The sequence below is a fragment of the Macaca fascicularis genome, chromosome 1 (genome assembly GCF_037993035.2).
Source record: "Macaca fascicularis isolate 582-1 chromosome 1, T2T-MFA8v1.1".
Lineage (NCBI taxonomy): Eukaryota > Metazoa > Chordata > Mammalia > Primates > Cercopithecidae > Macaca > Macaca fascicularis.
In genome coordinates, this window is record NC_088375.1 from 110,291,701 (window position 1) to 110,317,380 (window position 25,680).

The window sequence follows — 25,680 nt, forward strand, 5'->3', positions numbered from 1 at the left end:
TGCCTATAATCCCAGCAGTTTGGGAGGTCGAGGCAGGAGGGTTGCTTGAGGTCATGAGTTTGATACCAGCCTGGCCAACATGGTGAAACCCTGTCTCTACTAAAAATACAAAAATTAGATGGGCATAGTGGTGCACATCTGTAATTCCAGCTGCTCAGGAGGTGCATGACAATCACTTGAAACCAGAAGGTGGAAGTTGCAGTGAGGCGAGATCACGTCACTGCACTCCAGCCTGGGCAACAAAACAAGAATTTATCTCAAAAAAACAAACAAACAAAAAAAAACCAAAAAAGCAATGGACACATTCTGAGTAAGTGCTTAGACTCTCAGTTCCTATTATTGACTGGCATGGATGCTGGCATATGTTGTTTTGACTTAGATAATACTTTTTTTATTAAAGTGAAAGCAAGTTTATTAAGAAAGTAAAGGAATAAAAGAATAGCGGTCAGGCGCAGTGGCTCACGCCTTTATTCCCAGCACTTTGGGAGGCTGAGGCGGGCGGATCACCTGAGGTCAGGAGTTCAAGACCAGCCTGGCCAACATGGAGAAATCCTGTCTCTACTAAAAATACAAAACTTAGCCGGGCATGGTGGCAGGTGCTTGTAACCCTAGTTACTTGGGAGGCTGAGGCAGGAGAATTGCTGGAACCCGGGAGGCGGAGGTTGCAGTGAGCTAAGATGGTGCCAGTGCACTCCAGCCTGGGTGAAAGAACCAGATTCCATCTCAAAAAAAAAAAAAAAAAATTGCTACTCCATCGGCAGAGGAGCCTCTTTTTTTTTCTTTTTATAGACAATGTTCCACTTTGTTACTCAGGCTGGAGTGCAGTGGTCTGACCTTAGCTCATTGTAACCTCGAAATCCTGGGCTTCAAGTAATCCTCCTGCCTCAGCCTCCAGAGTAGCTAACACTACAGGTGCACACCACCACACTCAAGCTTTTTTCTTTTTCTTTTTTTCTTAGAGATAAGAGTCTTTCTATGTTGCCCAGACTGATCTCCAACTCCTGGCCTCAAGTGATCCTCTCACCTCAGCCTCCCAAAGTGCTGAGACAGACATGAGCCACCATGCTGGGCCTTAGATAAGACTTTATATCTTCCTATCTCAGATGATTTACCTGATTAATTATGACATACTTTGGGGGAATATTTTCAGAAATATATTCTTTAACCAATTAATTTTGGCAGGAAAAATCAACCAGAAAGTATGACAGTAATATTAAAAAAGAAAACCAAATCTGCTTTTTGTTTCTGAGACAGGGTCTCATGCTGTCACCTAGGCTGGAGTGCGGTGGCACGATCTAGCTCACTGCAACCTTGACCTCCTGGCTTCAATTGATCCTCCCACCTCAACTTCTTGAGTAGCTTGGACTACAGCTTAATGCCACTGTACCCAGCTAATTTTTGTGTTTTTTGAAGAAACAGGGTTTCACCATGTTGCCCAGGCTGGTCTTGAATTCCTGAGCTCAAGCTAACCGCCTACCTGTCTCAGCCTCCTAAAGTGTTGGGATTATAGCTGTGAGCCACTGTGCCTGGCCAGGTCTGGGTTTTAAAGAAAACTGACTATATGCTGGATGTGGTAGCTCATGCTTGCAATCCTAGCACTTTGGCCAGCCAAAGCAGGTAGACAGCTTGAGCCCAGGAGTTCAAGACCAGCCTGGGCAACATATCAAGCCCCTGAGTCTTTTAAAAAAAAAAAAAAAAAGAAAGAAAGAAAGAAAAAGAAAACTAACCATAGATAACACACAAAACTGACAATCTCATGTGGATAACAGAGGGTAACTACTATCACCCTAACTTAAAGCCAACTGTTTCAGATATTTTTGTGGTTGTTTAGAACAAATTAGAGCCACAGCATGTGGACGCAGCAGCACAAATTGATCACCACGATTGGAAACAACTCAGGGCACATATCCTGTTTCCAATGAGTAAGCAGTGTAACCGTGGTAAACAAAGGATAGCCATTCTATATAATCTCCTTTGCTGATTGGCCTGTTTCTTCCTTCCTCCAGGTATCTTTCAGGACATACCCATATTTGGACGTGTCCTGAGCTGTCCTTGCTTCTTCTCCAGTGCAGAGGCTGAGGATGTTTTCATGCTGAACATGGGCTCCAGCCGTGTAGAGCCTCGATAGATCCACTCACATCTTTTGTCATCCTGGGGAATTGAGAGAATAGAAGAATAAAGGGAAATAGCTTAAAGCCTAGAATCTATCCTGTCCTGTGTAGAGGATATATACCATGTGTTACCTCTCGGAAACCTCCCTGATGAGCCTTAAATTCCTTATCTAGGCTGAGCACAGTGGCTCATGCCTGTAGCTTGTAATCCCAGCACTTTGGGAGGCTGAGGCAGGCGGATCACCTGAGGTCAGGAGTTCAAGACCAGCCTGACCAACGTGGAGAAACCCTGTCTCTACTCAAAATACAAAATTAGCTGAGTGTGGTGGCACATGCCTGTAATCACAGCTACTTGGGAGGCTGAGGCAGAATTGCTTGAACCAGGGAGGTGGAGGCTGTGGTGAGCTCAGATTGGGCCATTGTACTCCAGCCTGGGGAACAAGAGTGAAACTCCATCGACCCACCCCCCAAAAAATTCTTTATCTACTTAATAAAGTACGTGCCAGGCTCCATGGTGGGTATCAGGTACACAACAATGAAAAATATATACTCCTTGTTTAAGGAATTAGAGGAGCAACAGGTATCTATACTGAGTATAAGAGGTGTGACAGCTGGGCACAATAGCTCACACCTATAATCCTGGTACGTTGGGAGGATGAGGCAGACAGACTGCTTGAGCTCAGGAGTTCGAGACCAGTCTGGGCAACATGGCGAAACCCGTCTCTACTAAAAATACAAAAATCAGCCAGGTGTGGTGGCATGCACTTGTAGTCACAGCTACTTGGGAGGCTGATGTGAGAGGACCACTTGAACCCTGGAGGTTGAGGCTGCAGTGAGCTGTGACTGTACCACTGCACTCCAGCCTGGGTGGCAGAGTGAGACTCTATCTCAAAACAAAACAAAACAAAACAAAACAAAACAAAACAAAACAAAAAACAGGCCAGGCCAGGTGTGATGGCTCATGCCTGTAATCCCAGCACTTTGGGAGGACGAGGCAGGTGGATCACTTGAGGTCAGGAGTTCGGGACCAGCCTGCCAACATGGTGAAACCCCGTCTCTACTAAAAATACAAAAAATTAGCCAATCCCAGCTACTCTAGAGGCTGAGGCAGGAGAATCACTTTAACCCAGGAGGCGGAAGGATGCAGTGAGCCGAGATCGTGCCACTGCACTCCAGCCTAGGCAACAAGAGTGAAACTCCATCTAAAAAACAAATAAAACAAAACAAAACAAAACAAAACACCAAACAAAAAGCATGATAAGGATCATAACGCCTTAGGAGTAACGGGCTGAGGTAAACCAAGAAGAAATGTAATTTCTAATTTCTTCTGGCTACTCTGGGCACACAGTCTATTGGGTAGCCCTGTTCTGCAAGGCAAGTAGCAGTATTAAAAAATGTTTTTAAGGGCCAGGCACGGTGGCTCATGCCTGTAATCCCAGCATTTTGGGAGGCTGAGGCAGGCAGATCACGAGGTCAGGAGATCGAGACCATCCTGGCTAACACAGTGAAACCTCGTCTCTACTGAAAATACAAAAAATTAGCCGGGCATGGTGGCAGGCGCCTGTAGTCCCAGCTACTCAGGAGGCTGAGGCAGGAGAATGGCATGAACCCGGTAGGCAGAGCTTGCAGTGAGCCGAGATCGTGCCACTGCACTCCAGCCTGGGCGAAAGAGCGAGACTCCGTCTCCAAAAAAAAAAAAAAAAAAGTTTTTAAAACTTTTAAAAATAAAAAATACGATTCTAAGAAGGGAGAGAGAAGGGAGAAAAGGATGAGTACAAAATATTTAAGAGTTAAAATGAACTTTGAAAGATAATCAGGACTCCTTGATACCTCTTCTTCGTCCCACTATCCTACTAAAACCTTAACCCTGGAAAAATGGAAATGGCTGCCTTCTCTGTACCTACACACAATGTGAATACTCCTAAAGAAAAAAATAAATAAATCAAAACCATGCAGATTAGTATCATAATTCCGGTAATTTATTTTCAACAATGACCCACAGAGGAACAACAAAAAGGGCAAAGTAAAATTTGACCAAAAACAGTGAGAACACATAGGAGGATAAGAAAGAGGAAGGCTATGGAATAGCTATAAAACCATCCTCATTACTGCTTCTTAAGTCCCCCCGACCAACCTCTGCCTCCAAAATTCTAGGGAAAAACAGTACCAGGAAGAGGATCCTGACTAGGCTGCCATCCACCTCCTCAACTCGGGACTTCCACCATGTGCCTTCCCACTCAGTCTTGATAAGCTGGCCACTCTTGAGCAGTACCATGGGGCGGTTGGGGTAGGCAGTTACATACTCCTCTATGAAGTCACGGCAGGAGATGTCTTCTATGTCCTCCCAAGTCTTTTTCACTGTTTCAAGGAAGAAGTAGAACTGAGAGGGCAGGTAGGACATGTCTTGATAGGGAAAAGGGTTGGCCAGGAGACATTTTATACTTTTTAAGTTGAAAAGGAAAGAAAAAGTAAAATCAGAACCTCGAGGGAAGCAAAGCCAAGACCACCTAAGTAATAAACCTAATGTGTACAAATTGCACATACTTACAAATCAAGTAAATACTAAATAAGTCATGTACAATATAGGTGATTCACTTATTTTATACAAATGGATGCTTCTCCTTTGGAAAATTCAAGTGGAAATTCTTGCTCACTTGTTGATAAGTCTAATGGTAAGTTTAAAAAGATCAGGTGGCACCATGAAATTAAAAAATTAGTCCTTCCTTCTCATTCTCTATCAGGTTTTTAAGAGACTCAGAATATGTTTACTGTCATGTTATGTGTAAACAGAAGCGTTAGTTGATTCTTCTGCAGTTAAAAATGATTATTTCCGTAGAAGTCTGCTCCCAAGCCAGGGTAACAAATATAGAGGACACTATGATGTTCCATCTAACACAGCTTCTGTGGAAAGCATTATGCAGACTACACATTTATACAAATGTTAGGTGCAGCATGACACTAGGAAAGAAGTAACACCTTTTTCAACCTAACTCACTTAGAAATGAAACTGAAGCACATCTATAACATGAGCAGTCTACTCAAGGTCATTCATGATCTTCTAGTGACTCACTCTTTGGCTACAAAGACCCAGTCCTAGAGATGAACAATACAACTGTATCTCTTTTGGGCGCAAACTGTGCTTTGGGAGCAAAGGACATCAACCAAATTTATGCTCTTTGAGACTGAAGTACCAAAAACACCTAGGGCTTTTCAACTGGACGTCCTAAGACGACACATCAGGTAGAGGAGGAAAAACTGAGCTAAGGAATAAGAGAGAAACACTCACGTGGCCGGCAAATGGGATACAGTTCAGACTGTGTGACATAGGAAGCATAGCCATCATCAAAGAAAATGAGAAACCTGTAAAAGAAGAGTGACAGTAGAAAGATCTGGGGGTTAGGATATTTAACATGATCCGCAGAAATTATTTATCATAGCTTCTACTTCTCTGGATCACAACAGGATGCACTCCAGGGAAGACATTCCAGTCTACTACTTTCTTCCTGTTTTTCTTTCTTCCCAACTTGAGAGTTAAGAGTTCTCCCTTAATTTAACCAATGCCTCCCTACTTTTTCAAAAAACACATATACATTTAAGTATTTTTGAGACGGAGTCTCCTCCTTCTGTCGCCCAGGCTGGGGTGCAGTGGTGGAATCTTGGCTCATGGCAACCACTGCCTCCCAGGTTCATGCGATTCTCCTGCCTCAGCCTCCCAAGTAGCTGGGATTACAGCCATGCGCCACCACACCCAGCTAATTTTTGTATTTTTAGTAGAGACAGGGTTTCACCAGTTGGGCAAGCTGGTCTCGAACTCCTGACCTCAAGAGATTCACTTGCCTTGGCCTTGCAAAGGGCTAGGATTACAGGCATGAGACATTGGGCCCAGCCAAAAACATATATTCTTTTTCCTCTCAGATTCCTATGCTGCTAATAACCATTTAGTCTCCATCTCTTTCTTCTGTGTGAATCCCCTATTCCCCTGATCATTAATCCTTGTTATTCTCGTCCTAGTTTTCTCTTTGAGGAAAGAAAAGGAAAAAAACAAAAAAGAAGGAGAAAGAGGAAGAAAGAATCACCCACATGACTCCTGTGGTAAAGAAAGAGTAAGGGTTTCAGTCCACTAAGGACTAAGAAGACAAAAGCTAATTGTGAGATCTGGTCTATGGCATGAACAGGGCAGGTGCTGTGCTCCCAGCCTCTACCCCTTTACAGTCCTCTGTCCAGGTACCTGAGCTTGTTTTTGACGTTTGGTGTCTCAGCTACAATGCCAGCATAGAGCCAGACCTGATTCCCATCTTTGTATTTGGCGACCACCCGACTGCCCACAAACAGCTTGTCAGCAGGAGGGTGGTAATCATAGGCAATATGGTTCCCCGACAGTAGACTCTTTCCTTTGTTGTCAAATTTCACCTTGTATTTCTTCCCCGGCCCTGAGTAAAAGGGAAAGATAAATTTTTTTAAAAACTGCCAGTTTCTGTATAAATCCAGGCTGCTACGTGAGAGACAAATGGGAAGGTTATGGAGAAAAGAAACAATCAGCAGTGGAGGGTGCAGGTTGCCTTTCAGGAGTGGTTCCTCCAAGTCTGCACATACCAACTGTCTGGATGGCAATAAGGGTGCCTTTGTGCCATGTCTTAGTTCTTTTCTTGCCCAGAATTCGCATGCTGACTATCAGGTCACCATCTTTGCTTAGTTCTCCAGACATCTGACTCAAGGTTCCTATAGAAGAAGCAAAGTTATTCTAAAGAGTTATGACATAGATTGGGTAGAGAACAGGAAGGTAAAGAGGGTAGTATGGTAATTAGGGAAAGTGGGGTAATTTTTTTTTTTTTTTGAGAAGGAGTCTCGCTCTGTCCCCAGGCGGGAGTGCAGTGGTGCGATCTTGGCTCATTGGAACCTCTGCCTCCCAGGTTCCAGCGATTCTCCTGCCTTAGCCTCCCGAGGAGCTGGGACTATAGGCACGCACCACCATGTCCAGCTAATTTCTGTATTTTTAGTAGAGATGGGGTTTCACCATGTTAGCCAGAATGGTCTCTATCTTTTGACCTCATGATCCGCCTACCTTGGTCTCCCAAAGTGCTCGGATTACAGGCATGAGCCCACTGTGCCTGGCCCATCTGGAGAATTTTTAAACATTTTTTTTTTACAGATGGGGTTTCACTATGATGCCGAGGCTGGTCTTTAATGCTGGGCCTCAAGTGATCCTCCTGCCTCAGCCTCCCAAAGCTGCTGGAATTACAGATGTGAGCCACCACACCTGGCCTCAAACCTTTTTTTAACAAGAGTCTGAGTGATTCTCTTCTCCCTAATCTCCATCTGGAAGTAGTCATGGTAAATGTAGGACGCTAAAGAGGTATTGAGATAAAACCATCACAGACTGGAAAATCACCATCCATGTAATTGGGATTTCATAACTACTAAGGATAATGAGTCTGGCATGTCACAATTAGCAGACATGAGACTTAAGATGAAATCTCTGTAAGAATTCACCTCCCATCTGTACCCAGGTATTTCTTGACCCTAACCTTTATGCAGATCCTGGGAACTGCTCTTCTTGTTGACAGCATCCATGAACTTCTGAACATCTTGAGCTGACTTTCTTAAGGCAGCCATAGCTTCACGGAGCTACAGAAAAGGGGATGAGGAAAACAAGTTTTGAAATAGTAGCAAGGGTTACAAATAACTTCAGAATAAGAAACACCTTGTATTTCACAGAACAAAATGGAGTGAGTTGAATGAGTTATGTTTAGAAGCTTATGGTTACTTTATCGGGCAAAGCTGCCCTTTGTTTTTTTTTTTTTTGAGATGGAGTTTAGCTCTTGTTGCTCAGGCTGGAGTGCAATGGCACAATCTTGGCTCACCGTAACCTCCACTTCCCGGGTTCAAGTGATTCTCCTGCCTCAGCCTCCCAAGTAGCTGGAATTACAGGTATGCGCCACCATGTCCAGCTAGTATTTTGTATTATTATTTTTTTTGAGATGGAGTCTGGCTCTGTTGCCCAACCTGGAGTGCAGTGGCACAGTCTCGGCTCACCGCAACCTCTGCCTTTCGGGTTCAAGTGACTCACCTGCCTCAACCTCCAAAGTAGCTGGGATTACAGGCACGTGCCACCATGCCCAACTAATTTTAGTGTTTTTAGTAGAGACAGGGTTTCACTATGTTAGCCAGGCTGGTCTCGAACTCCTGACCTCGTGTTCTACCTGCCTCAACCTCCCAAAGTCCTGGGATGACAGGTGTGAGCCACTGTGCCCGGCCTAATTTTGTGTTTTAAGTAGAGACGGGGTTTCTCCATGGTTAGGCTGCTCTTGAACTGCCAACCTAAGGTGATCCACCTGCCTCGGCCTCCCAAAGTGCTGGGATTACAGGCGTGAGCCACCATGCCTGGCCTCTTTTTTTTTTTTTTTCCTGAGACAGAGTCTTGCTCTGTCACCCAGGCTGGAGTGCAGTGGTACGATCACAGCTTATTGCAACCTCTGCCTCCTGGGTTCCACTGATTCTCCTGTCTCAGCCTCCCGAGTAGCTGGGATTACAGGCATGCACCACCACACTCAGCTAATTTTTGTATTTTTTTAGTAGAGACAGGGTTTCGCCATGTTGGCCAGGCTGGTCTCAAACTCCTGACCTCAGGTGATCCGCCCACCTGGGTCTCCCAAAGTGCTGGGATTACAGGCGTGAGCCAACGCGCCCAGCCCAAAGCTGCCCTTGCTTAGAAACCCAGTTCAAAAATCAACGTTTCAACGTTAGGAAGCTTTTCTTGATTAATTTACCTAGCAAACACTGCTAAATCCTATTTTCATACAACACTCCTTTCTAGTGAAAACATTTCCTGCTAACCTCTTTTTGAATTCTTACAACACCAATTAGAGGACTGCAATGCAAAGGGCTGATCACAGGGTGAATGATTAGATATTGACAGCTAAAGTGATTAAATGGTTAGGCCAGAAAATTCTCCTATTTTCATATTCTTCTCTCTCACCATTCCCTTACCATCCTAACTTACCTTCTGGTCTTTTGGAGTTCGGCTGCCAGCATCACCTATGGACGAGAAGAATTCTAATGAGTGTAAGAGACTTACAGGAACTTCTGGGAAATTAAGAACTAACTTACTCAAAAGCATTATTATGGGAGCATTATCGATAATAACTGAAAATAATCTTTTTTTTTTTTTTTTTTTTTGAGACAGAGTCTCGCTCTGTCCCCAAGGCTGGAGTGCAGTGGCCGGATCTCAGCTCACTGCAAGCTCCGCCTCCCGGGTTTACGCCATTCTCCTGCCTCAGCCTCCCGAGTAGCTGGGACTACAGGCGCCGCCACCTCGCCCGGCTAGTTTTTTTTTTGTATTTTTTAGTAGAGACAGGGTTTCACCGTGTTAGCCAGGATGGTCTCGATCTCCTGACCTCGTGATCCACCCGTCTCGGCCTCCCAAAGTGCTGGGATTACAGGCTTGAGGCACCACGCCCGGCCTGAAAATAATCTTGATACAGGTATACACACAAATATAAAGTACTCAAAAGGGTCTGGAAAGACACAAAGTAAATGGCCAGGTATGGTGGTTCACACCTGTAATCCCAGCTACTTGGAAGGTTTAGGTGGGAGGACCCCCTGAGGCCAGTTCAAGACTAGCCTGGGCAACATAACAAGAGCCTGCCTCTTAAAAAAAATTAGGCCAGGTGCGGTGACTCATGCCTGTAATCCCAGCACTTTGCAAGGCCAAGGTGGGCAGATCACCTGAGGTCAGAAGTTTGAGATCAGCCTGGTCAATGTGGTGAAACTCTGTTTCTACTAAAAATACAAAAATTAGACAGCATGGTGGCGCATGCCTGTAATCTCAGCTCTTCGGGAAGCTGAGGCAGAATTATTGGAATCTGGGAGGCAGAGGCTGCAATGAGCCAAGACTGTGTCACTGCACTTCAGGCTGGTTGACAGAGCAAGACTCTGGTTCAAAAAAAATAACAATAATAAATAAAAATGTATAGTTCAAGCTTGAGCAACACAGAAAAACCCTTTTCACCAAAAAAAAAAAAAGAAAAAAAAAAAAGGCTGGGTGTGGTGGCTCACACCTGTACTCCCAGCACTTTGGGAGGCCAAGGTGGGCGGATCACCTAATGTCAGGAGTTCCAGACCAGCCTGGCCAACATGGTGAAACCAAACCCCTTCTCTATTAAAAACACAAAAATTAGCCGGGCGTGGTGGCAGGCACCTGTAATCCCAGCTACGTGGCTACATGAGAGGCTGAGGCAGGAAAATCACCAGGAGGTGGAGGTTGCAGTGAGCCAAGACTGCATCCAGACCAGCCTGGCCAACATGGTAAAATCCCATCTCTACCAAAAACACAAAAATTAGCTGGGCATGGTGGCAAGTGCCTGTTATCCCAGCTACTCGGGAGGCTGAGGCACAAGAATCACTTGAACCGGGACCCGGGAGGCGGAGGTTGCAGTGAGCTGAGATCGCACCACTGCACTCCAGCCTGGGCTACAGAGCGAGACTCCATCCAAAAAAAAAAAAAAAAAAAAAAAGTGTAATTCAGTGGTTTTTGGTAATTAAACTATCATCACTGTTGAATTCTGGAGTGATGAAAAATGTCGTCACTCCAAAAATTTCCTCATACTACAGCAGTCATTTCCCATTCCTCCTTCCCCCAAACTCTAGCAATCACAAATTTACTTTCTGTCTCTGCGGATTTGCCTATTCTGAATATCTCATATAAAGAGAATCATGTAATATGTGGTTCCTAATACAAGGTTCATCTATGTTGTACCATGTATCAGTACTTCACTTTTTTATTTTTTATTTTTTTTTGAGACGGAATCTTGCTCTGTTGCCAGGTTGGAGTGCGGCAGTGCAATCTCAACTCTCTGCTATCTCCACCTCCTGAGTTCAAGTGATTCTTCTGGCTCAGCCGCCTGAGTAGCTCGGATTATAGGCGCATGCCACCACACCCAGCTAAATTTTGTATTTTTAGTAGAGACGGCCATATTGGCCAGGCTGGTCTCAAACTCCTGACTTCGTGATCCACCTACCTTGGTCTCCCAAAGTGCTAGGATTACAGACATGAGCCACCGTGCCCGGCCCCTTGTCTCCTTTTTATGGCTGAATAATATTTTCTTTTTTTTTTTTTTGAGACGGAGTCTCACTCTGTCACCCAGGCTGGAGTGCAGTGGCCGGATCTCAGCTCACTGCAAGCTCCGCCTCCCAGGTTTATGCCATTCTCCTGCCTCAGCCTCCCGAGTAGCTGGGACTACAGGCGCCCACCACCTCGCCTGGCCAGTTTTTTGTATTTTTTTTGTAGAGACGGGGTTTCACCGTGTTAACCAGGATAGTCTCGATCTCCTGACCTAGTGAGCCACCCGTCTCGGCCTCCCAAAGTGCTGGGATTACAGGCTTGAGCCACCGTGCCTGGCCCTGAATAATATTTTATAGCAGTCAATACATGGGTGCATGTGTATACCACATTTGGTTTATTCATTCATCAGCTGATGAACATTTGGGCTGTTTCTACTTCTGCCTATTATGAATAATGCTGATATGAATATTCATTTATTTATCAGTTTTTTTTTTTTTTTTTTTTTTTTTTTTTTTGAGACGGAGTCTCACGCTGTTGCCCAGGCTGGAGTGCAGTGGCGCGATCTCGGCTCACTGCAAGCTCCGCCTCCCGGGTTCCCGCCATTCTCCTGCCTCAGCCTCCTGAGTAGCTGGGACTACAGGCGCCCGCCACCGCGCCCGGCTAATTTTTTTGTATTTTTAGTAGAGACGGGGTTTCACTGTGGTCTCGATCTCCTGACCTTGTGATCCACCCGCCTCGGCCTCCCAAAGTGCTGGGATTACAGGCTTGAGCCACCGCGCCCGGCCTATTTATCAGTTTTTACGTCAACATATGTTCTAATTTCTCTTGGGTATATAGCCAGGAGTGGGTGGGTTATGGTAATTCTATATTTAACCTTTTGAGGAACCAAAAGACTATTTTCCAAAGTGGCTATAGCATTTTACATTTCCGTAAGCAATTTATGAGGTTTTCAATTGCTCCATATCCTTGTCAACATTTGTTATTGTCTTTTTAAAGAGACAGGTTCTCGTTACATTGCCCAGGCTGGCCTTGAACTCCTGGGTTTAAATGACCCACCTACCTCAACCTCCTGAGTAGCCAGGACCATAAGCAAAAGCCAGCACCTGACTCTAGTCATTTTTTTTTTTTTTTTTTTTTTTTTGAGACGGAGTCTCGCTCTGTCGCCCAGGCTGGAGTGCAGTGGCCGGATCTCAGCTCACTGCAAGCTCCGCCTCCCGGGTTCACGCCATTCTCCTGCCTCAGTCTCCCGAGTAGCTGGGACTACAGGCGCCCGCCACCTCGCCCGGCTAGTTTTTTGTATTTTTTAGTAGAGACGGGGTTTCACCGTGTTAGCCAGGATGGTCTCGATCTCCTGACCTCGTGATCCACCCATCTCGGCCTCCCAAAGTGCTGGGATTACAGGCTTGAGCCACCGCGCCCGGCCGACTCTAATCATTTTTAAGTGTACAATTCAGTGGTATTAAGTATATTTATATTGTTGTGCAACCATAACTACCATCCATTTCCAGAACTCTTTTCATCTTGCAAAACTGAAACTCTGCACCTATTAAACACTCCCCATTAGCCCCTCCCTCCAGCCTCTGGAGGCCACCATTGAATGCTAGATATCTCATCTAAGTGAAATCATTTGTCTTTTTGTGACTTATTTCACTTAGCATAATGTCCTCAACATTACCCTATGTTTGTCTTTTTTTTTTTTTTTTTTTAAGTGGCTGCATAATAATCCCTTCGGTGGTAATACTATATATATAATATATACACACACATATATATTATATATACATGCATGTCATGTATATTTACACACACATATATTATATATATATATATATATATTTTTTTTTTTTGAGATAGATTCTTACTCTGTCAACCAGGCTGGAGTGCAGTGGCCCAATCTCGGCTCACAGCAACCTCTGCCTCCCGGGTCCAAGCAATTCTCATGCCTCTGCCTCCCCAGTAGCTGGGATTACAGGCACCCACCACCATACCTGGCTAATTTTTATATTTTTGGTAGAGATGGGATTTCGCCATACTGGCCAGGCTGGTTTCGAACTCCTGACCTCAGGTGATCCACCCGCCTTGGCCTCCCAAAGTGCTGAGATTACAGGCGTGAGCCACTGTGAGCAACCCACAAATTTTTTTTTAAAAATCAGGCAGGCACGGTGGCACACGCCTGTAGTCTCAGCTACTTGGGAGGCTGAAGTCGCAGTAAGCTATGATAGCACTACTGTGCTCCAGCCTGGGTTACAGAGTGAGATACTGTCTAAAAAATATATCAAATAAGGTTGAGGTTTCTATGTCCTAAGAACTAGTGACTCTCTTACAGTATATACACTAAAAAGACTCCTGCACATGTGCATTGGGAGACATGTACAAGATTATTTGCAGTAGTGTTATCTGTAATCTCAAAAAACGTAAGGCCGGGCGCGGTGGCTCAAGCCTGTAATCCCAGCACTTTGGGAGGCCGAGGCGGGCGGATCACAAGGTCAGGAGATCGAGACCACAGTGAAACCCCGTCTCTACTAAAAATACAAAAAATTAGCCGGGCGCGGTGGCGGGCACCTGTAGTCCTAGCTACTCAGGAGGCTGAGGCAGGAGAATGGCGTGAACCCAGGAGGCGGAGCTTGCAGTGAGCCGAGACCGCGCCACTGCACTCCAGCCTGGGCAACAGCGTGAGACTCCGTCTCAAAAAAAAAAAAAAAAAAAAAAAAATGTAAATCAATGTCCACAATCAGGAAAATTGATAAACTGTGTCATATGCATACAATGGAATACCATGCTGCAGAAAGTAAATAAGCTAATCATCATGCATCAACACAATGTTGAAGAAGTCAAAGCCAAGGGAGACGTCAGAACTAAATGTAACTCTGAATGCATTCACCTCACTAGCTAAACTATTCCAAAAAATAAAAAACTCAATACATAGGAGCCAAGCTAAAAAATTAAAAGTTAAAATAAAAAAACTGAACAGAGGCCGGGCAGGGTGGCTCACGACTGTAATCCCAGCACTTTGGGAGGCCGAGGTGGGTGGATTACGAGGTCAGGAGATGGAGACCATCCTGGCTAACACGGTGAAACACTGTCTCTACTAAAACATAGAAAAAATTAGCCAGGCGTGTTGGCGGGCACCTGTAGTCCCAGCTACTCAGGAGGCTGAGGCAGAAGAATGGTGTGAACCCAGGAGGTGGAGCTTGCAGCGAGCCGAGATCATGCCACTGCACTCCAGCTTGGGTGACAAAGCGAGACTCCGTCTCAAAAAATAAAAATACAAAAAATACAAAAAATACAAAAAATTAGCCGGGCGTGGTGGTGGATGACTGTAGTCCCAGCTACTCGGTAGGCTGAGGCAGAACAGTCTGAACCCAGGAGGTGGAGCTTGCAGTGAGCCAAGATCACGCCACTGCACTCCAGCCTAGGCGACAGCGAGACTCTGTCTCAAAAAAAAATTAAAAATAAAAAAACTGAACAGAGATGTCAGCAGGTGTATGCTGCAGGGAAGACAGACTTGGCAATTTCAGTCCCAGATTCAACTAAATTGAATCTATTTTCAATTTCAACTAATTGAAAAAGAAAAGAAAAACTAGGATATGGAACTCTCAGGAAAATAAATTAAAATTCAGAGTTGCTAGATTATCTAAAATAGTCAATATTCAACAAAAAGATAAGAGACATTCAAAGAAACATGGAAGTGTGACCTACACTCAAGACAAAAAACCCTGTCAATAAAACTGACTCTGAGTGATCCCAGATACTGGATTTACAAATATGTTCAAAGAACTATAGGAAATTAAGTTAAAAGGTTAAATGAAAATACACTAATACTTAACAAGAGAATCTCAAGAGAAACTGAAACTATAAAATAAGGAATCAAATGGAAATTCCAGAGTTGAAAATGCAAAAGCTGAAATGAAATACATATTAGAGGATCTAAGTGGCAGATTCAGAACAGGAGTCAACGAACTAGAATATATAGATACCTATATAGAGAAATTATCCAACCCAAAGCACAGAGAGAAAATTGAAGAAAAATGAACAAAGTTTCAGAGACTTGTGAAACAATGAAGGTCAGGTATTCCACCATATATGTAATGGAAATCCCAGAAACAGGGAGAGAGAGAAGGGAATAGAAAAAAAAATATGGAGAAATAATAGATAAAATATTCCAAATTTGGTAAAGACTTGAATCTACATATCCAAGAAGTTAAATGAACCTCAAGTAGGATTAAGAGAGAATTTGGATATATCCCAGTCAAACTAACATCAGAGGAAAAAAAGAAAATCTTAAAAGCAGCAAGACAAAACTGACTCATATACATGGTACAAAAATAATTTCATCTGATTTTCCATCAAAAATAACAGAGGCCAGAGGGCACAGGGATGGCATATTCAAAGTGCTGAAAGAAAACTCTGTCAATCAAGAATTCTATATCCCAGGTAGGGCTGGGCACAGTTGCTCACGCCTGTAATCCCAGTACTTTGGGAGGCCAAGGCGGGTGGATCACCTGAGGCCAGGAGTTTGAGACCAGCCTGAACAACATGATTGAACCCTGTCTCTACTAAAAATACAAAATTATCCAGGTGTGGTGGTGCATGCCTGTAGTCCCAACTACTCAGGAGGTTCCAGGAGAATCACTTGAACCTGGGAGGCAGAGGTTGCAGTGAGCCGAGATCTCACCACCGCACTCCAGCCTGGGCAACAAGAGTAAAGCTCCGACTCAAAAAAAAAAAAAAAAAAAAAAAAAAAAAAAAAAAAAATTCTATATCCCAGGTAAACAAAGACTGAGAAAATCCACTGTCAGCAGAACTGTACTGCAAGAAATATTAAAGGAAACCATCTGCCTGGAAAAACATGACATTGGATGATAGATCCACAGGAAGGAATGAAGAGCAACAGAAATGACAAACATCTGGGTAAATACGTATTTTTCTTTTCTTCCCTTACCTTCTTTAAACATGAGACTGCTTAAAGCAGTAATTTTAACACTAAATTATTGGTTTTAAACGTGTAGCTATAATATATTTGACGATAGTATCACACAGAAAGAGAGTGAAAGTAGAAGTACGCTGGTGCCAAGTGGCTGTATTTTTACCAGAATTAAGTCAGTATTAATTTGTAATAGATTATGATTAGGTACAGACACAACCCCTCTTAAGAAAGCTAAAAAAAAGAAAAACCAGGGGCCAGGTGTGGTGGCTCACTCCTGTAATCCCAGCACTTTGGGAAGCCGAAGCAGGTGGATCACCTGAGGTCAGGAGCTTGAGACCAATCTGACCAATATGGAGAAACCCTGTCTCTACTGAAAATACAAAATTAGCTGGGCATGGTGGTGCATGCCTGTAATCCCAGCTACTTGGGAGGCTGAGACAGGAGAACTGCTTGAACCCGGGAGGCGGAGGCTGCGGTGAGCCAAGATCCTGCCATTGCACTCCAGCCTAGGCAACAACAGTGAAAACTCCACCTCAAAAAAAAAAAAGAAAGAAAAAGAAAAATCAGAAGAATGACAGGGGTTTTCTGAAATCTTTGACTAAAAAGAAGGCAATAAAGAAGAAACAGGGCTAGGCACGGTGGCTCACGCCTGTAATTCCAGCACTTTGGGAGGCTTAGGTAGACAGATCACCTGAGGTCAGATGTTTGAGACAAGACTGACCAACATAGAGAAACTCTGCCTCTACTAAAAATACAAAAATTAGCCAGGCGTGGTGGCCTGTGCCTGTGGTCCCAGCTACTCGGGAAGTTGAGGCAGGAGAATTGCTTGAACCCGGGAGGCAAAGGTTGCAGTGAGCACAAGTTGCAGTAAGATCATGCCACTGTACTCCAGCCCGGGCAATAGAGTGAGACTCTGTCTCAAAACAACACAACAACAACAACAACAAAAATAACGAAACAGGCCAGGCATGGTGGCTCAGGTCTATAATCCCAGCGCCTTGGGAGGCCAAGGCAGGAGGACTGCCTGAGCTCAGGAGTTCGAGACCAGCCTGGGTAACACAGTGAGACCTTATTTCTACTACAAAAAGAAAAGTTAGCTTGGCGTGGTGGCATGCACTTGTAGTTCCAGCTACTCAGGAGGCTGACGTGGGAGGATCACTTGAGCCCATGAGGTTGAGGCTGCAGTGAGCTATGACCATGCCATCACACTCCAGTCTGGGCAACAGAGTGAGAACTTGTCAATCAATCAATTCATTCATTCATTCAAAAAGACTAAAATTATACAAAGTTTATTCTCTGAACACAATAACATTAATTAAAAATTAACAACAGAAAGAAAAAAAAAAAAACCCAAATATTTAGAATCAAACAACCACAAGGAGAATTAAAAATGTCAAGTTGAAAGAAGCTGAAAACACAACATAAAAAAATGTATGATATCCTGAGAGTGACACTCCATGGAAAAAAATTTATGAGACGCAGCAAAGCAATGCTTATGGGAAAATAAATAGCTTTAGAGCTTATATTAGAAAGGAAGAAAGGTCTAAAATCAATAATGCAGGCCGGGCGAGGTGGCTCAAGCCTGTAATCCCAGCACTTTGGGAGGCCGAGACGGGCGGATCACGAGGTCAGGAGATCGAGACCATGCTGGCTAACACAGTGAAACCCCGTCTCTACTAAAAATACAAAAACTTAGCTGGGCGAGGTGGCAGGCGCCTGTAGTCCCAGCTACTCGGGAGGCTGAGGCAGGAGAATGGCGTGAACCCGGGAGGCGGAGCTTGCAGTGAGCTGAGATCTGGCCACTGCACTCCAGCCTGGGTGACAGAGCGAGACTCTGTCTCAAAAAAAAAAAAAAAAAAAAAAAAAAAAAAATCAATAATGCGAGCTTCCACTTTGAGAGGCTAGAAAAAGAAGAACAAATCAAACCCTGTAAATAAAAGGAAGAAAATAAATAAACATCACACTGGAACACATTTAGTGTGATATCCTGGATTAGATCATAGAACAGAAAAAGTCCAGAAGCTGAATAAAGCCTGGAGTTTATATAAAAAGTAATATACCAATGTTTGCTTTTGACATATATACTAGATGAAGGATATATAGGAACTCCATTATTTTCAATTTTTCTATAAATCTAAAATTATTCCAAAATAAAAGATTTTAAAAATCCACAAAGAAAAGTCCAGGCCAAAATGGCCTCAGTACTGAATTTATCAAACTCTTTAGAAAGAAATATCATTCCATACAAACTCAGAGGAGGGAACACTTCTCAACTCATTTATAAGGCCTAGATTACCCTGCTACCAAAATGGCCTCAGTACTGAATTTATCAAACTCAGGCCGGGTGTGGTGGCTCAAGCCTGTAATCCCAGCACTTTGGGAGGCTGAGACGGGCGGATCACGAGGTCAGGAGATCAAGACCATCCTGGCTAACACGGTGAAACCCCGTCTCTACTAAAAAAAATACAAAAAACTAGCCGGGCGAGGTGGCAGGCACCTGTAGTCCCAGCTACTCGGGAGGCTGAGGCAGGAGAATGGCGTAAACCCGGGAGGCGGAGCTTGCAGTGAGTTGAGATCCGGCCACTGCACTCCAGCCTGGGTGACAGAGCGAGACTCCGTCTAAAAAAAAAAAAAAAAGAAAGAAATATCATTCCATACAAACTCAGAGGAGGGAACACTTCTCAACTCATTTATAAGGCCTAGATTACCCTGCTACCAAAGCTAAACAAGGACACTACAACAGAACTATAAACCAACAGCCCTCATGAAATAGATGTAAAAAAATTTTTTTTTTTTTTTTTAAATTAGAGAAGGGGTTTCACCATGTTGCCCAGGCTGGTCTTGAACTCCTGGGCTCAAGCAATCTGCCCAACTCAGCCTCCCAAGATTCTGGGATTACAGGCATGAGTCACAGCATCCGGCCAAGATCTTTTTTTTTTTTTTCTTTAAATCAGCAAATCCAATCCAGCAACATGTAAAAAGAATTATACCTCAAGACCAAGGCTGGTTTCCTCCAGGAATGCAAGGTTGGTTTAACATCCAAAAAAACAGCTACTGTAATGCATTCTTAATATGATAAAAGACAAAAGAAACATAGGAGAATGATATAGAAAAAGCTGACAAAATCCAAAATCCAATTCGGCTACGATAAAATCTCTCAAACTAGGATTAGAAGGGGATTCCTTTAATTTAATCAACAGCATCTATAGAAAACCTACTGCTGACATAATTAATGGTTAACAACCAAATGCTTTCATATTAACATCAGGAAGAAGAAAAGGATGTCCTTTTTTTTTTGAGACGGAGTCTCGCTCTGTTGCCCAGGCTGGAGTGCAGTGGTGTGATTTTCTGCTCACTGCAAGCTCCGCCTCCTGGGTTCACACCATTCTCCTGCCTCAGCCTCCCAAGTAGCTGGGACTACAGGTGCCCGCCACCATGCCTGGCTAATTTTTTTTTTTTTGGTATTTTTACTAGAGATGGGGTTTCACCATGTTAGCCAGATGGTCTCAAACTCCTTCCTGACCCTGTGATCCGCCAGCCTCAGCCTCCCAAAGTGCTGGGATTACAGGTGTGAGCCACTGCACCCGGCCTTTTCTTTTTTTTTTTTGAGACACAGTCTCGCTGTCACCCAGGCGGGAGTGCAATGACACAATCTCAGCTCACCGCAAGCTCTGCCTCCCAGGTTCACACCATTCTCCTGCCTCAGCCTCCTGAGTAGCTGGGACTACAGGTGCCTGCCACCATGCCTGGCTAATTTTTTGTATTTTTAGTACGGACGGGATTTCACTGTGTTAGCCAGGATGGTCTCGATCTCCTGACCTCGTGATCTGCCTGTCTCAGCCTCCCAAAGTGCCGGGATTACAGGCATGAGCCACCGCACCTGGCCAGGATGTCTGTTCTTAAAACCTTTTTTTTTTTTTGGAAGACAAGAGTTTCCCTTAGTCACCCAGGCTAGAGTACAGTGCCACGATCACAGCCCACTGCAGCCTCAACTTCCTGTACTTAGATCCTTCCACCTCAGCCTCCCAAGTAGCTGGGATTACTGGGGTGCACCACCATGCCTGGCTACTTTTTTTATTTTTAGTAGAGATGAGGTCTTGCTATGTTGGCCATTCCTGGGATCGGGGGATCCTCCCACCTCAACCTCCCAAAGTGCTGGGATTACAGGTATGAGCCACTGTGCCAGGCCTGCTCTTAAAACGTATTCGACACTGTACTGAAGGTTTTAGTGAGTACAATAAGAAAAAGAAAAGATATCCAGAGTAGAAAAGAAGAAGTAAAACAGACTTTATTTGCATGAATTAGTTTTAGAAAATCCTAAGAAATTGGCTGGGTGCAGTGGCTCATGCCTGTAATCCTAGCACTTTGGGAGGCCAAGGTGGGTGGATCACAAGGTCAGGAGTTCAACACTAGCCTGGCCAAGATGATGAAACCCTGACTCTACTAAAAACACAAAAATTAGCTGGGTGTGGTGGTGGGGCGGGGCGGGGGGCACCTGTAATCCCAGCTAGTTGGGAGGTCAAGGCAGAGAACATATTGAATCCGGGAGACAGAGGTTGCAGTGAGCTGAGATTGCACCACTGCATGCACTCCAGCCTGGGTGAAAGAGTGAGACTCTGTCTCAAAAAGAAAAAAAAAGAAAAAAAAAAAAGAAACAGAAAAGAAAACAAAAGAAAAAGAAAAAAGAAAATCCTAAGGAATCAACAAAAAGCTTCTATAACTATGTGAGTTTAATGAGGTTGTGGGCTACAAGATCAATACACAAAAACCAACCGTATTTTTTATATCCTAGCAACAAAACATACACTTACTGTAAGTCCTGGTAATTCCACTCTTTGATGGAATACCTCAAAATAGCGGTTACACAGAATGAGGAAAGCAAAGTAATGCAATCAGGCTGTAGCACATAGGGAACATCCATGATACTAACAATGCTGCATTTTTTTCTTTAATAGCCAGCTCAGGCAGTTTGAAATATGGAGTTAGTGACAATGGTTTCTCCTCTCTTCTATTATCTTCCATTTGCTCATCTTCCAGTGTTTTCTTTTTTTTTTTTATTTTTTTATTTTTTTTGAGACGGAGTCTCGCTCTGTCGCCCAGGCTGGAGTGCAGTGGCCGGATCTCAGCTCACTGCAATCTCTGCCTCCCGGGTTTACGCCATTCTCCTGCCTCAGCCTCTTGAGTAGCTGGGACTATAGGCGCCCGCCACCGCGCCCAGCTAATTTTTTGTATTTTTTAGTAGAGACGGGGTTTCACCGGGTTAGCCAGGATGGTCTCGATATCCTGACCTCGTGATCTGCCCATCTTGGCCTCTCAAAGTGCTGGGATTACAGGCTTGAGCCACCGTGCCCAGCCCAGTGTTTTAATTTCAATCCTGAGACTTTCCTATCCAAAGCTCATCCCTTACCTGAATCAATACTGAGGACATCATCATCTTCATCAGGAATCTCAATTATTTCTGTAGGCCGGGAAGATTCGTCCTCAGAGCTACTGTCCCGGTATTGTAGTCCCAGCTTGGAGTAGAAGTCCTTCACCAAAGACTCACAATTAGTCACTGCCCTAATATTGGAACACATGCAGAAAAGTCAAAGCCAGAAGAGGAATTAGAGATATAGAATCCATTACAATTTATATATATTTAAGTATATACGGTCCTCAATTTAAATGGGCCACATTCCAAAGTGTCTCTGTTTAGAATTTAAAATGCTTTTTCTATAGAAAAATGTTTTAAATAGTGGTTTAGTTTCCAGACTAGTTCCTCAAAAATCCAAAGTAAGCCCAAAGTACAGTACTTTCAAACTTACCTCATTATTTACCTTGCTGTTATCTGAAAATCTATCCTGGCCGGGTGTGGTGGCTCACGCCTGTAATCCCAGCAATTTGGGAGGCTGAGGCAGGTGGATCACTTGAGGTCAGGAATTTGACCTCCCCAGCCCGGCTGACATGGTGAAACCCCATCTCTACTAAAAATACAAAAATTAGTCGGGTGTGGTGGTGCACACCTGTAGTCTCAGCTACTCGGGAGGCTGAGACAGGAGAGCTGCTTGAACTCAGGAGGTGGAGGCTGCAGTGAGCCAAGATCACGCCACAGCACTCCAGCCTGGGCGAGACAGAGCAAGTCTCTGTCTGAAAAACAACAACAACAACAACAAACAAACAAACAAAAAAGACACATGAAAAAATGCTCATCATCACTGGCCATCAGAGAAATGCAAATCAAAACCACAATGAGATACCATCTCACACCAGTTAGAATGGCGATCATTAAAAAGTCAGGAAACAACAGGTGCTGGAGAGGATGTAGAGAAACAGGAACAGTTTTACACTGTTGGTGGGACTGCAAATTAGTTCAACCATTGTGGAAGACAGTGTGGCAATTCCTCAAGGATCTAGAACTAGAAATACCATTTGACCCAGTCATCCCATTACTGGGTATATACCCAAAGGATTATAAATCATGCTGCTATAAAGACAAATGCACACGTATGTTTATTGCGGCACTATTCACAATAGCAAAGACTTGGAACCAAACCAAAGGTCCATCAATGATAGACTGGATTAAGAAAAGGTGGCACATATACACCATGGAATACCATGTAGCCATAAAAAAGGATAAGTTCATGTCCTTTGTAGGGACATGGATGAAGCTGGAAACCATCATTCTGAGCAAACTATCGCAAGGACAGAAAACCAAACACCGCATATTCTCACTCATAGGTGGGAATTGAACAATGAGAACACTTGGACACAGGATGGGGAACATCACATACCAGGGCCTGTTGTGCGGTTGGGGGAGGGGGAAGGGATAGCATTAGGAGATATACCTAATGTCAATGATGAGTTAATGGGTGCAGCACACCAACATGGCACATGTATACATATGTAACAAACCTGCAGGCTGTGCACATGTACCCTAGAACTTAAAGTATAATAATAAATTTTTAAAAATGTATTCTAAGTGACAACTGGAGCACTAGAAACAAATCTTTTGGGGGGTATAGGAACTGATTAATGCTTCGGAGTTACGTAAGACAGAAATTCTGTACAATCCTCACTCCCTGGATGATCTTACTAGGGAAATGAAGCAATTGTTCTAAGACAGAGCACAGGAGGAAGAAGGGGAAAGGACTTAAGACTTGGACTCCCAGGCCGGGCGCGGTGGCTCAAGCCTGTAATCCCAGCACTTTGGGAGGCCGAGGCGGGCGAATCACGAGGTCAGGAGATCGAGACCATCTTGGTTAACACGGTGAAACCCCGTCTCTGCTAAAAAATACAAAAAACTAGCCGGGCGTGGTGGCGGCGCCTGTAGTCCCAGCTACTCAGGAGGCTGAGGCAGGAGAATGGCGTGAACGCGGGAGGCGGAGCTTGCAGTGAGCTGAGATCCGGCCACTGCACTCCAGCCTGGGCGACAGAGCGAGACTCCGTCTCAAAAAAAAAAAAAAAAAAAAAAAAAAGACTTGGACTCCCTTATGTTAGCTGCTGACAGATGAAAATTATATTTATGGCTGACTGTAAGGTCAGATTTTTTACCATAAACTTCGAGGAAGAGTAAGGTTCTAAATATGTGTACTTCATAAAGTATAAAATTCTTGGTACACAGCCCGGCCAACATGGTGAAACCCTGTCTCTACTAAAAATATAAAAAATTAGCTGGGCGTGGTAGCGGATGCCTGTAATCCCAGCTACTTGGGAGGGTGAGGCGGGAGAATCACTTGAACCTGAGAGGTTGAGGTTGTAGTGAGCTGGGACCACTCCACTGCACTCCAGCCTGGGTGACAGAGCGAGACTCCGTCTCAAAAAATAAAATAAAATGCTTGGTACAAGGTCATGAACAATTATTCTCTAAAAATATCTCCCAATGGAGAGATTTCCCTCTATTTTCCATGGAGTTCTCACCTGGATGCATCATCAAATAGCTGGTCAACGTGAGCCACCTCAGATTCTTTCTGTATTACCCATGTCTCTAACTCTGCTAGCTGCTTCTTGCGCTGCTGTACACAATCCATCTTCTCCAGTTCCTCATCGATGAAATGCCGAAGTTCCTCCATAGAGATACCCAGTTCCTCAACCACTGCCTGTTGCAGCTCTGCTATCTCTTCAGACTCCACTGTAGCTGTTGCTGCATCCAAACCAATGCACCCAGGAAGGGAAGACATGCTTTTGTCCTCTGCATGGAACAGAAAACAAATTAAACGGGAGTCCTTATAACTATAATCAATAGAGAATTTCAGTTCCCTAATAAAACTAATTCCTGTTCTGCTGCCTGTTATTCTATTCAAATAGTCCATGTTCTTCTTCCCCATTCTCCAGAATCTGATGCTGAGATTTTTAAGAGTTCTTATCTTCTACTACACACTAACAGGCCTGAAAAAGCTTTAAAAGTTTGAGAGGGCATGGAGAACATTCATTAAGCAGTAGGGAGCTACTGAAAATAATGTTTTGGGCTACCACAGTGGCTTACATCTGTAATCTCAGCACTTTTAGAGGCCAAGACAGGAAGGTCGCTTGAGGGCAGGAGTTCAAGACCAGCCTGGGCAACATGGCAAGACTCGTCTTTACAAAAAAAATACAAAAATTAGCCAGGTGTGGTGGTGCATGCCTTTAGTCCCAGCTACTCAGGAGGCTGAGGTGGGAGGATCGCTTGAGCCCAGGAGAGGCTGCTGTAGTGAGCTATGTTTGCCCTATGCATTCCAGCTTGGGTGACAAAGCGAGACCCTGTCTCAAAACAAACCGAACTTTAAAAATAATGCTTTGGGATACCGAAGAGAACTAATCCAGGAGAAGATATTTTTGTGGTCTATACGTGTTCCTTAACTTAAAGATTATGTGATAAATCTTTGTATGCTATGCCTAATTTGAACAAAACTTCTACCTGGGGATGGAGTTGACTTGTAACTCACTAATTCAGTGTTTTCTCTTTCATCACTTCTTCCCCTTACATTACTTTGCTTCCATGTGGAAATTTACTTTTTAAAAAGTCTATGATATTCAAAGCTCGCAGCAAAAAGGTTTCCCCCAAAGTACAGAGAAGTAAAGCAAGCTGGGAATAAAACGTGGCTACCTAACATCCACAACCAAAATACTTCACACATTCGTGTGAACTGCTTTTTCAATCAAACGGTTAAAGCAAACCTGATTTTCAACGCCTCCATTTTCCTTTGCCCACACACCAGCCCACTCCCGTGCTACCTATTCTAGGGGTGCGTCCTACCCATTCGCAAACCCAGTTCAGCCCCGCCCCCGTTCGCCTCTGGGGAAGACTTCCTTCCCACCCTCGCCCGACCCCCTCCCACAAACAAAACATCCCAGATAAGCCTTTGGTCACCAAATAACTCAATTAACAGTATTCCCCACACCTCCCGTCTTCCAGCTTTAAGGGCTCTTTTTCACCAACCAGACCCCAGACTCACAACTCATGGGTCAGCCTCGACGGAAAAGAGCGAAAGCGAAGGGATAAGGGAGGAGGGGGAGGGGAGAAAGCATGAAGGAGGGAAGGGGAAGCAAAAGAAACGCCCGGAAGCAAACCTTTAGTGCCGTTCCGGTCACCGCGACGGTAGCCTGATGGGGTCAAATCCAAAGTC

The 25,680-nt window shown here is 44.2% G+C and overlaps 1 protein-coding gene across 10 annotated transcripts in view; it reads right to left on the reverse strand.

Moving 5' to 3' along the window:
• Positions 1-25,680, reverse strand: part of SETDB1 (SET domain bifurcated histone lysine methyltransferase 1) — a 41,664-nt gene extending 15,984 nt beyond the window's left edge. For 3 of the 10 annotated variants that reach the window (XM_005541958.4, XM_005541957.4, XM_073996272.1), the window contains exons 1-10: positions 25,625-25,680; positions 23,996-24,266; positions 21,507-21,658; positions 9,112-9,146; positions 7,637-7,736; positions 6,705-6,830; positions 6,340-6,541; positions 5,398-5,471; positions 4,279-4,469; positions 2,025-2,151 (exon numbers count right to left, since the gene is read on the reverse strand). In XM_005541958.4, coding sequence (XP_005542015.2) covers positions 2,025-2,151; positions 4,279-4,469; positions 5,398-5,471; positions 6,340-6,541; positions 6,705-6,830; positions 7,637-7,736; positions 9,112-9,146; positions 21,507-21,658; positions 23,996-24,255 — 1,267 coding nt within the window. In that variant the 5' untranslated portion in view covers positions 24,256-24,266; positions 25,625-25,680. Of the gene's footprint in view, positions 1-2,024; positions 2,152-4,278; positions 4,470-5,397; positions 5,472-6,339; positions 6,542-6,704; positions 6,831-7,636; positions 7,737-9,111; positions 9,147-21,506; positions 21,659-23,995; positions 24,267-24,971; positions 25,336-25,455; positions 25,602-25,624 lie in introns of those variants that run through there. The other 7 variants (XM_073996250.1, XM_065546370.2, XM_065546376.2 and 4 more) reach the window with 4 other exon arrangements.